Raw genomic sequence first — 12,504 nt, 5'->3', positions numbered from 1 at the left:
CCTGGTCTATCTCAATGAAACTAAGCCATGCCCTGTGGGGCCACCCAAGATGGGCGGGTAATGGTGGAGAGGTCTGACAGAATGTGGTCCACTGGAGAAGGGAATGGCAAGCCACTTCAGTATTCTTGCCTTGAGAACCCAATGAACAGTATGAAAAGGCAAAATGATAGGATACTAAAAGAGGAACTCCCCAGGTCAGTAGGTGCCCAATATGCTACTGGAGATCAGTGGAGAAATAACTCCAGAAAGAATGAAGGGATGGAGCCAAAGCAAAAACAATACCCAGTTGTGGATGTGACTGGTGATAGAAGCAAGATCCAGTGCTGTAAAGAGCAATATTGCATAGGAACCTGGAATGTCAGGTCCATGAATCAAGGCAAATAGGAAGTGGTCAAACAGGAGATGGCAAGAGTGAACGTCGACATTCTAGGAATCAGCGAACTAAAATCGACTGGAATGGGTGAATTTAACTCAGATGACCATTATATCTACTACTGTGGGCAGGAATCCCTTAGAAGAAATGGAGAAGCCATCATGGTCAACAAAAGAGTCTGAAATGCAGTACTTGGATGCAATCTCAAAAATGACAGAATGATCTCTGTTCGTTTCCAAGGCAAACCATTCAACATCACAGTAATCCAAGTCTATGCCCCAACCAGTAATGCTGAAGAAGCTGAAGTTGAACAGTTCTATGAAGACCTACAAGACCTTTCAGAACTAACACCCAAAAAAGATGTCCTTTTCATTATAGGGGACTGGAATGCAAAAGTAGGAAGTCAAGAAACACCTGGAGTAACAGGCACATTTGGCCTTGGAATATGGAATGAAGCAGGGAAAAGACTAATAGAGTTTTGCCAAGAGAATGCACTGGTCATAGCAAACACCTTCTTCCAACAACACAAGAGAAGACTCTACACATGGATATCACCAGATGGTCAACACTGAAATCAGATTGATTATATTCTTTGCAGCCAAAGATGGAGAAGCTCTATACAGTCAACAAAAACAAGACCAGGAGCTGACTGTGGCTCAGATCATGAGCTCCTTATTGCCAAATTCAGACTCAAATTGAAGAAAGTAGGGAAAACCACTAGACCATTCAGGAATGACCTTAATCAAACCCCTTATGATTATACAGTGGAAGTGAGAAATAGATTTAAGGGCCTAGATCTGATAGATAGAGTGCCTGATGAACTATGGAATGAGGTTCATGACATTGTACAGGAGACAGGGATCAAGACCATCCCCGTGGAAAAGAAATGCAAAAAAGCAAAATGGCTGTCTGGGGAGGTCTTACAAATAGCTGTGAAAAGAAGAGAGGTGAAAAGCAAAGGAGAAAAGGAAAGATACAGCATCTGAATACAGAGTTCCAAAGAATAGCAAGAAGAGATAAGAAAGCCTTCCTCAGCGATCAATGCAAAGAAACAGAGGAAAACAACAGAACGGGAAAGACCAGAGATTTCTTCAAGAAAATTAGAGATACCAAGGGAATATTTCATGCAAAGATTGCCTCGATAAAGGACAGAAATGGTATGGACCTAACAGAAGCAGAAGATATTAAGAAGAGGTGGCAAGAATACACGGAAGAACCATACAAAAATATCTTCACAACCAAGATAATTACGATGGTGTGATCATTCATCTAGAGCCAGACATCCTGGAATGTGAAGTCAAGTAGGCCTTAGAAAGCATCACTACGAACAAAGCTAGTGGAGGTGATGGAATTCCAGTTGAACTATTTCAAATCCTGAAAGATGATGCTGTGAAAGTGCTGCACTCAATATGCCAGCAAATTTGGAAAACTCAGCAGTGGCCACAGGACTGGAAAAGGTCAGTTTTCATTCCAATCCCAAAGAAAGGCAATGCCAAAGGATGCTCAAACTGCCACACAATTGCACTCATCTCACACGCTAGTAAAGTAATGCTCAAAAGTCTCCAAGCCAGGCTTCAGCAATATGTGAACTGTGAACTTCCTGATGTTCGAGCTGGTTTTAGAAAAGGCAGAGGAACCAGAGATCAAATTGCCAACATCCGCTGGATCATGGAAAAAGCAAGGGAGTTCCAGAAAAACATTGATTTCTGCTTTATTGACTATATGAAAGCCTTTGACTGTGTGGATCACAATAAACTGTGGAAAATTCTGAAAGAGATGGGAATACCAGACCACCTGACCAGCCTCTTGAGAAACCTATATGCAGGTCAGGAAGCAACAGTTAGAACTGGACATGGAACAACAGACTGGTTCCAAATAGGAAAAGGAGTGCGTCAAGGCTGTATATTGTCACCCTGCTTATTTAACTTCTATGCAGAGTACAATCATGAGAAACGCTGGGCTGGAAGAAGCACAATTGGAATCAAGATTGCCGGGAGAAATATCAATAACCTCAGATATGCAGATGACACCACCCTTATGGCAGAAAGTGAAGAAGAACTAAAGACCCTCTTGATGAAAGTGAGAGGAGAGTGAAAAAGTTGGCTTAAAGCTCAACATTCAGAAAACGAAGATCATGGCATCTGGTCCCATCACTTCATGGCAAATAGATGGAGAAACAGTGGAAACAGCGTCAGACTTTATTTTGGGGGCTCCAAAATCACTGCAGATGGTGATTGCAGCCATGAAATTAAAAGACACTTACTCCTTGGAAGGAAAGTTATGACCAACTTAGAAAACATATTAAAAAGCAGAGACATTACTTTGCCAACAAAGGTCCATCTAGTCAAGGCTATCGTTTCTCCAGTGGTCATGTATGGATGTGAGAGTTGGACTGTGAAGAAAGCTGAGAGCCGAAGAATTGATGCTTTTGAACTGTGGTGTTGGAGAAGACTCTTGAGAGTCCCTTGGACGTCAAGGAGATCCAACCAGTCCATCCTAAAGGAAATCGGTCCTGGGTGTTCTTTGGAAGGAATGATGCTAAAGCTGAAACTCCAGTACTTTGGCCACCTCATGAGAAGAGCTGACACACTGGAAAAGACTTTGATGCTGGGAGGGATTGGGGGCAGGAGGAGAAGGGGATGACAGAGGATGAAATGGCTGGATGGCATCACTGACTCGATGGACGCGACTCTGAGTGTACTCCGGGAGTTGGTGATGGACAGGGAGGCCTGGCGAGCTGCGATTCATGGGTTCGCATTGAGTCGGACACGACTGAGCAACTGAACTGAACTGATAGGATCTGCTGATGTTTATCAAAACTACCTCACAGTTCAGCATCTACTTCTGCCCAGTTCTGCTTTCCTCACCCCCATATGGGTGTTATTTCTAAGAACATACCCTCCAACAAATTTCCTTTCACAAAACTATGACTCCAGGAATCTTAGTAGGAGACAAATCTGCATTGTTGAAAACCCCAGAATGATAACTAGTTAATAAAGTAGGAATTAACAGTTTCATCATCGTCTTCATTCATTTACAATTGCATCTGACTTTCACGATGCCCTTCTTTGGCTTTGTAGGAGAAAAGGCAGATGTGGTCATTCTCTGCTGACCATCCTTCTTTTGGTTTATGCCTCTTGAGATTTCGAGATTATCTCTTACCTGGTTGTCTCACATCTTTCCTTGAGTTTAAACACTTACCTAAATGAGGTAATTTTTCACAATATATTTTGTAGTCATCACTGATCTTCTCTATGGCCACCTTTGGATACTTATAACAGAGTTCCTCAAAGGCCATTTTCTCTATGTCTATCAAATAGGGAAAAACAAAAATGGAGTCTTGTTGTCTACTCTGGGTTCAAAGATTCACACACTTTTTTTTTTTTTTTGCAAATATTGTCTTTAAAATGCTATTTAAGTAGGACAATAGTGTTTTACTGGAATGTTTATATAGGAAATACAAGTTTCCTAGGCCAAATTAGAAGCAAGAAAATACTGGCTCCCCTGTCCTCTAGAATGAGGGCTTTTGCCCTTCTTGGGGAGACCTGACCCATGGAAATTTTCTGCCTAAGGGTAACTGATATGACTTTGAAAGAGGCACTAAGTGTTAACATATATACTAGAAGTAATTCATCCAAATGAATATGGACCCCTTCAAACCCCATCTGGTATAGGGAGGAACTGCAAATGCATTCAAATATTCTGCTATTGCGCCAAAAAATTTGATGCAATTACCTTCAGAATTGACAACTCATATCTCTGAATATCATCAATAGTTGTGAATAATTGTCCTTTGAGAGTAAATTATTTTTTTTCTAAAGGTAGCTATATATCATGTCTAGTCATGCATGGTGAATTGGGAGGGAAAGACTTTCTGTATTCAAAATGAGATGGGTCTGTAAGGCTGAGGTAGCAAGAGAAGTTTTAATGAGGTATTAGGCAATCCTAAAGGAAATCAGTCCTGAATATTCATTGGAAGGATGAATATGAACTGATGCTGAAGTTGAAACTCCAATATTTTGGCCACCTGATGCAAAGAACGGACTCACTTGGAAAAGACACTGATGCTGGGAAAGATAGAAGGTGGGAGGAGAAGGGGATGACAGAGGATGAGATGGTTGGATGGCATCACCGACTTGATGGACATGAGTTTGAGTAAACTCCAGGAGTTGGTGATGGACAGGGAAGTCTGGCGTGCTGCAGTCCATGGGGTCGCCAAGAGTTGGACAAAACTGAGCAACTTAACTGGTACTGATAGGCAATGGCAGAATAGCAGCACTGTGCCTACCAAGGTCAAAACACTTATTTGTGTTATGAGCTCTGAGATTTAAGTCCAGGACTTTTTCAGGTTATATTGGTGGGATCTAGCAGGAATATGGGGTGTGGCCCTCTGAATGTCAATGTCCTTATGTCAGCATTGTCATTGTCATCATAACCATCTCTCAGTCAGAAGGCTCTGCAGTGGTAAAAGCAGTGGATTATTGTTGCTATTGATTCTGTTTTCTAGTCTTTCATCAATCCCTCCCTTGCTGAGAAACCTTGGGCAAGACTCTTACCTCGGCTCAGTTTCTCTACAAGAAATATGAGAGTATTCTAGCTCTGATGCTCAGAGTTTATGGCATAGTCTGAGTGGAGGCATCAGCCTACTTGGGGAGCCAGGGCCTGGACTTGGACAAATGCATGGGAGGCCCTTCATTGGGGTAGATTTGCATTTCAAGAAAGCAATGGCGGAGGGTGTGCTGGAGGGAGGGAGGGAGGGGGCATCTCCATGGAGGTGATTACCACTCTTCCTGGTCCCTCCTGGCATTTCATGGCCATCAAGGGGAATGCCCCTTGCCCAGCATGTGTAAGGTCAAATTTATCAGCCATCCTTTCTTTCACTTTTCTCTTGATTCCTGGGAGAGGATTTGGAATGTTTGGGATTTAGAGAAGGGGAAATCCTAAGGTAAACCAGATGGCCTGTTCATGCTAGCTTTTAATAATTCATGCCCAAGTATGTTCCAAAGGGCAAGCACCCAAAGCAGCCTGCCTTGTACACAGAGTGCACATCAAAATTTTAAAAGAGGTGAGGGTTACATTTTTAGTGGAATCTAACAAGTACTACTTGTTGAGGACCTACTTGCTGTGCAAATGCATTACCGCCTATCCTTTCAACAGTGTCATCATCCCCATTCTACAGATGAGGAAATGAGACTCAGGGAGATACAGTGGCTGGCCAAGTAAGCTCACAGAGCAAAGGAGTGGTGGAAATGAATTTTCAAAGATCTTGATTACAAATTTCATGGCTGCAATCACCATCTGCAGTGATTTTGGAGCCCCCAAAAATAAAGTCAGCCACTGTTTCCCCATCTATTTGCCATGAAGTGGGCTCCAAAATGGCTGATTGCAGCCATGAAATTAAAAGACACTTACTCCTTGGAAGGAAAGTTATGACCAACCTAGAAAGCATATTCAAAAGCAGAGACATTACTTTGCCAACAAAGGTCCGTCTAGTCAAGGCTATGGTTTTTCTAGTCGTCATGTATGGATGTGAAAGTTGGACTATAAAAGAACGCTGAGCGCCGAAGAATTGATGCTTTTGCACTGTGGTGTTGGAGAAGTCTCTTGAGAGTCCCTTGGACTGCAAGGAGATCCAACCAGTCCATCCTAAAGGAGATCAGTCCTGGGTGTTCATTGGAAGGACTGATGTTGATGTTGAAGCTGAAGCTCCAAATCTTTGGCCACCTGATGCGAAGAGCTAACTCATTTGAACAGACCTTAATGCTGGAAAAAATTGAGGGCAGGAGGAGAAGGGGACAACAGAGGATGAGATGGTTGGATGGCATCACCAACTCAATGGACATGGGTTTGGGTGGACTCTAGGAGTTGGTGATGGACAGGGATCGCTGGTATGCTGCGATTCATGGGGTCGCAAAGAGTCGGACATGACTGAGCGACTGAACTGATTACTAATATGTATGTCGTGACTCAACAGAATGTCAAAAAACAGTTATTACCAGCTTTTACAAAATGAAATGGAATAATATAGAGAGTACATAATCTTATGTAATAATGACAGGTGTTGCTTTGTGAAAAAATTTTTAATATATATTTATACACACACATACATATATAGGTATATGTTTCCCGAAATGAAGTCAAAAGTATTTATTGTGCTTTGAAGTTTGAGAAATATTGCGGTACTCTGACTACCTCAGCACTGATAATTAAAGCAGTTTGTTCAATTTGAACAATACTGGCTATTTTTACTATTGCCAAATGTTGTGTTAATAGCTTTCATGGATGGTCTTGGGTCATCTTCACAACAAGCCTATTATTACTATTTTACAGTTGAGAGAAACGGGGCTTGAAGATAGGTTAAATACATTGTTCAGGTTCACACAGTCATTAGCAGAGCTAGGATATAACCCAGATCTGTGGGACAGAGGAGCCTTGTGTTTCTAACCAAGGTTCTCCACTGCCTGGGTGGCTGGTGTGCTATGTTGGGGGAAGCAAGTGGCTGTTAAAATATATATTCACAGAAATGTCTTAGACCTGATTCTGGGGAGGTATGGCACATGTTTTTCAGATGCATGAAAGGGAGTAATCAGTATAACTGTGGTGATGTCTTGGTGGGCATGAGCCTGGTCAAACTTGAGTTCTCTGGTTCCCTTTCAGAGCCAGTGGGGGGCTCTGCAGTCAGTCAGTCTGGATTCAGATCTTGACTCTGCCACTTACTGTGTGATCTTGGAAATGTAACTTGTGCTTTCTGTGCCTCAGTCACCCTGTACTTACCTCACATGTTATTTGGAAGATCAAATGAGGTCCTCTTTATCACCTTTGCACTGCATAGTGCTGACACACAGTAAACACTTAATGTTAAAATACTATTTCACAGCTGCTTGTACGTAAAGTTAAAAAAAAAGAATTATGGTGAGTGACCTTACCTGTCAGAAACACTGGAGACTTCCTTTCTACCCGGAGGGACCCACCTTGCTTCAGGTCCTCAGTAGCTATCTTTTGCCATTGCATAGATTCCATTTCTTCCATGTTAGCCAAACCCTGGCTTAACTCCAGTGATTCCTCAAATCTCTTGTAAAGAAGAATGATGTCTTCTTTGCCTATAGATTCTTTTTTATGCCACTTGGTGCTGATGATCCTGCTCTGAGTCTAAGAGAAGGAGATGGTGGCAGACAGCATTTGCTATGGGAACTAGGCCAGAAGCAAGATTTTTACAGCTTGGTCCTTCTTTGCCTCCCTGTCACATGGACTCTGATTATTTTCAGTTTGTTAAGAACTATTGTTCCTTTACAGATACACACACACACACACACACACACACACACACACACACACACACACCCCATACATACCACACATCTTTGAATCAAACTCCTTCTCTATAAGTGAGAAATTCTACATGAATGTGACTTCTTCAAAGCCAGCTTATGCACTTGAATCTTTTTCCTTGAGAGGTTTCTCTTTAGAACATCAGAGACCATCAACCCCAGTTGATAGAAAAATACTTAACATTTCATTGACTTTAACAAAGAGCACTTCTGAAAGAGCAGTAACTCCCTTTTCTTCCCTCAACCTCGTGATTCCTCCCCAACTCAAAGTCCCTCCTACTGTAAAAACGAGAAACCAGTAGTCCTCTTCATCCAGGAATTCAGTATACCAGGGGCTGAGGATCTGAAATCCAAATACAACATAAGCATTATGAGGAGATGCTTGCTCCCTCTGTTCTGCTAGTATTCACATGGGAGAAGAGAAGGCTGCAGATTCTGGATTCTCTAATTTGGAGGTATGGAATAGCAAACATTAGCCATGACCAACCAGGAAGTATTCCTTTGTCTCTCTGAATATGACAGTTCCCGTCACAGCCTTTCTCTGAATCTTAGAGAACAGTGATTGATATGTACTTAAGAAGAGGCTTCCCTAGTAGCTCAGACGGTAAAAAGTTTGCCTATAGTGCAGAAGACCAGGGTTCAATCCTGGGTCAGAAAGATCCCCTGGAGAAGGGAATGACAATCCACTCCAGTATTCCTGCCTGGCGAATTCCGTGGACAGAGGAGCCTGGCAGGCTACAGTCCATGGGGTCACAAAGAGTCGGACACGACTGAGCGACTAACATGTTCACTTTCACTTTGAGAATAGAAACAACAAATCCTTCACTGAAGGGCAATTATTTGACATCTACATACTCATTTATTCCTTTGTAAAAATACTACCTCATTTAATTCTTAAAAGGGTCCTGGAAATGAAGCATCTCTTTTTGGTATGTCTATTCTTAACATCTCCCACTTGAAGCCCTTACCCACTTGAATACTTCATCGGATTAAAACAAACAAATAAACAACAACCAGAAAAATCCCACAAGTCAGTGCTTAGCTAGATTGATTTATCTGCACTTACTTTCATTCATTTATTTATTTGATAACTATTTTCTGAGCTCCTCCCATGTGCCAGACACTGTGCACATGACTAAGAATACAGAGACCAATAAGCTACAAGCCTGGCTCTCAAGGAGTTCACTTTGTCGTAAGACTCGTGCTATGACAGAGGTGAGAACAAAGTTCTCCGGGAGCAGAGAAGAGGAAATAATTAGCTAAGTTTTCAGTTCAGAAAATCCAAGAAAATTCATAAAGGCAAGAAGAATTAAATCACAATTTCTACCTTGCAGTATAAGTAGGAGCTCATCATTCTGACATGGAGTAAAGGGCATTCAGCTAATCGGAAGAGATGAAGCAAAGAGACAGAGAAGGGAAAGAAAATGTATGAGAACAATGAGTATTCCTGGATGGCTGAGCTGTAGCATTCTTGTAAAGAGCTCAGGGCTGGGGCAATGGCAAGGAATGTGGTAGAGAAGGCCGATTGGGACTATATATAAGGAACTTGAATGGTTTGATAAGTAGTCTGGACATTATTTTACAGGCAATAAGTTGCTTATAATAATTTAAAAGAAACTTAAGATTGTCTCCAGAAATTGCCCAAGTCATGCTGTCAAAAGGTGAGTTTAAGAGCATGAGTTTTAATAACTTTATCAGATCTCGTAGGCTTCTGAGGAAACCAAAGTGAAGTATAGTCCTGAAAGAATTCAACTCAGTGATTGAATAATAGCAATCTATAATGTAACATAGTGTTACTAATGGATAAGCTCTAAATATATATGTATCAAATATTAAGACAACATGTGAAATGAGTATTCCATTGATGTCTATTTAGGTTTCAAAGATTTACGAGTGGCGACATCAGCATCATGGTATAAGATGCTCCCTTTGTCTCTCTCTTTCAATTTACAACTAGTGAACACCCACAATTCAACAAATGCTTCTCTGTCCAATACACCAGGATGCTCACGGGGTCCACCCATCTGTACACTAAAGATGGGTGGACTGGCAGAAGCATCCACGACTCCAGCTCCTTCCCTCCCTTCCCTTCCTTCCCCCCTTCCCTGCCTTCCCTTCCAGCACCTGATCCAGGTGTTCCCAGACACAGTGGAGATGTCCATCATCCCAGTGCCCCAGGAAGTGATGCCAGTGACAGCAACGGTACCACCAGCAGCAAGGTACCAGACACCCCAGAAGCACAAGCAGCAACCATGAAGACACCAGGGAGAACTCTAGCAGAGGTGGTGGAGGACGGAAAGTGCCAATTCTCAAACGTAGCCAGAGGCACTCAGGTAAGAGAAAGCAAAAACTTGTGCTATATCACCTCCTACTAAGAAACAAAAGAAAAGCCTCCAAGTACCAACTTTGTGAATTGTTGTTGTTTAGTCGCTAAGTCATGTACAGCTCTTTTGTGACCCCATGGACTGTAGCCCGCCAGACTGTAGCCTGGAATTCTCCAGGCAAGAGTACTGGAGAGGGTTGCCATTTCCTTCTCCAGGGGATCTTCCCAATTCAGGGATCGAACCCGCATCTCCTCCATTAACAGGTGGATTCTTTATCTCTGAGCCACCAGCGAAGCCCTTTGAATTGTTATAATCCAGTTATAAACCTTTACCTAAATAAGAAGGATGTTTGCTACTAATACTTCAAATGCACTGGCAGAGGAAAAACTTATCAAGCACTATGAAGAACACAGTCACACGGTATCATTAAAAGAAAATGATGGTTCTCCAGAAACCAATTCTCCACTAAAGTCATGAAATATTACAATCTAACTGATAGAGAATTAAAAATCACTTCATGAAGAAAATCAGTGAGCTGTAAGACAAAAATCAGAAAAGCAGTTCAATGAGTTCGGGAATAACATTAATGAACAGAGGAATACTTTACCAAAGAGACTGAAACTCTAAAAAAAAAAATCAAACAAAAATTCTGAACCTGAAGAACTCGATAAATGAGATGAAGAATGCATTGGAAAGCACTGGAGGGAATTCCTTGGCAGTCAAGTGGTTTAGGACTCCATGCTTTCACTGCTGTGGGCCCAGTACAGTCCCTGGTTGGAGAACTGAAGTCCTATAAGCCACATGGCATGGCTCAGGAAAAAAGGGAAAAGAAGCACTGGAAATGGAGCAGACTGTATTGAAGAGAAGATCAGCACACTCCAAGATAGAAATCTAGAAATGGTACAGAGAGAAGAGGAGAGAGAACTCAGAGCCCAAAAAGAAGAAGAAAAAAGAGAAGAGGAGGAGGATGAGGAAGAAAACGGACAAGAGTTTCTACAAGAGCTATGCGATTTCATTAGGAAGGGCAACATAAAGCATATCCCAGAAGGAGAAAAGAAGGGAAAGGGAGCAGTGAGTTTATTTAAAGAAATAATACAAACCTGGGGAAGGAACTGGATATGCAAGTTCATGAAGCTAAGAGAATACCTGATTATTACACCTCAACCCAAAAGGACATTCTCCAAAACACATTGTTTTAAAACCGTGCAAAGTTGATGACAAAGCATTTTAAATGAAGCCAGAGGAAAAAAATAATGGTAACCTACACAGGAACCCCCATCAGGCAACCAGCAGATTTCTCCTATCAATTATCTAATAATAAATAAAATAATATCTAAAAACACCATGATTTTTTAAAAATTTAACCTACTATTTTTACTTTTCTATACTTCTTTTTAGTTAGACTGTTAAAAGTTTCCTTCAGAATTGAGTTTGTCCGTCACTTGGTAAATGTTCTTGGCCTCTCCTCAGGACAGCGTGTAAGGAGTTAGATAGCAAATATTTCAGTCTGTGTGGGCCACAGACCACACTGTCTGCTGCAGTGAGTTAACTGTGTAGTTGCAGCACATGACAGCATATAAGCAAATGGGCATGGCTATGTTGTAATAAAACTTTATTTATGGACACAGAAATTTGAATTTTGTATAACACCCATCTGATCTGACACATTTTTCTTTTGATGTTTTTTTCCTACTGTTAAAAAATGTAAAACCAGGGAGTTCCCTGGCAGCCCAGTGGTTAAGGCTCCACATTTTTACTGCAGAGGGCATGGGTTCAATCCCTGATCAGAGAACTAAGATTCCACAAGGCCAAAAAAAAATAGCCAAAAAAACCCAAACCCCCAAAACCCACAACAGCAACACCCTGTCTATTAAAGATATTGGTGTAAAACCAGTCTTAGCTCGCTGGCTATGTAAATATATGAGTTAAGCTGGATTTGGCTCCAGGACTGGAGTTTGCTGACTTTGCAGCAGGACTAGGGGAATCTGGATGCTGGTTCTGCACTTGCCAGGAGACAACAGTGAGAACTCTGAACTTGCTCTGTCATCTGTACAATGAGAGTGGAAGCTGAGGGAACCTCCAGGGCTTCCTCTGATGCTAAGGTTCTATGGATCTGATTAAGGGGCGTTAAGAGGATGAACGTTTGTATGTCACCACTTGTCAGACGCTGCACACACACTGCCTTTCTCTGAGGGGGGCTGTTATAATCCCCACTGTAATGCTGAGGAGGCAAGGACAAAGGGACCCCACAGCCTTCTACCTCAGATAAAACAGTCTGAAAGTGGAGACTTTGGCCTTCAAATTCACAGCTGTCTGCTCTCTTCACTAAAACTCAATGTCCTTTGTGTCTCCAATCTTACTTCCTCTCTTTAAAAAAGAAATTTTTATTGTTGTAAAATATATATAACATGAAATTTGCCATTTCAACCATTTTTTATGTGTACAATTCAGAGGCATTAATTACAAGCATTATATTATA

The 12,504-nt window shown here is 41.7% G+C and overlaps 1 protein-coding gene across 1 annotated transcript in view; it reads right to left on the bottom strand.

Annotated features, from left to right (window-relative positions):
* Positions 1-12,504, bottom strand: part of RGSL1 (regulator of G protein signaling like 1) — a 65,873-nt gene that overhangs the window by 37,072 nt on the left and 16,297 nt on the right. The window contains exons 7-9 of the mRNA XM_052654104.1: positions 7,982-8,044; positions 7,300-7,522; positions 3,575-3,682 (exon numbers count right to left, since the gene is read on the bottom strand). Of these exons, the coding sequence (XP_052510064.1) occupies positions 3,575-3,682; positions 7,300-7,522; positions 7,982-8,044 (394 nt within the window). The remainder of the gene's footprint in view (positions 1-3,574; positions 3,683-7,299; positions 7,523-7,981; positions 8,045-12,504) is intronic.

This window comes from Budorcas taxicolor, chromosome 16 (genome assembly GCF_023091745.1).
Source record: "Budorcas taxicolor isolate Tak-1 chromosome 16, Takin1.1, whole genome shotgun sequence".
NCBI lineage: Eukaryota > Metazoa > Chordata > Mammalia > Artiodactyla > Bovidae > Budorcas > Budorcas taxicolor.
Note: the sequence above shows the minus strand (reverse complement) of the source record. Positions and strands in the feature narration are given on the sequence as shown.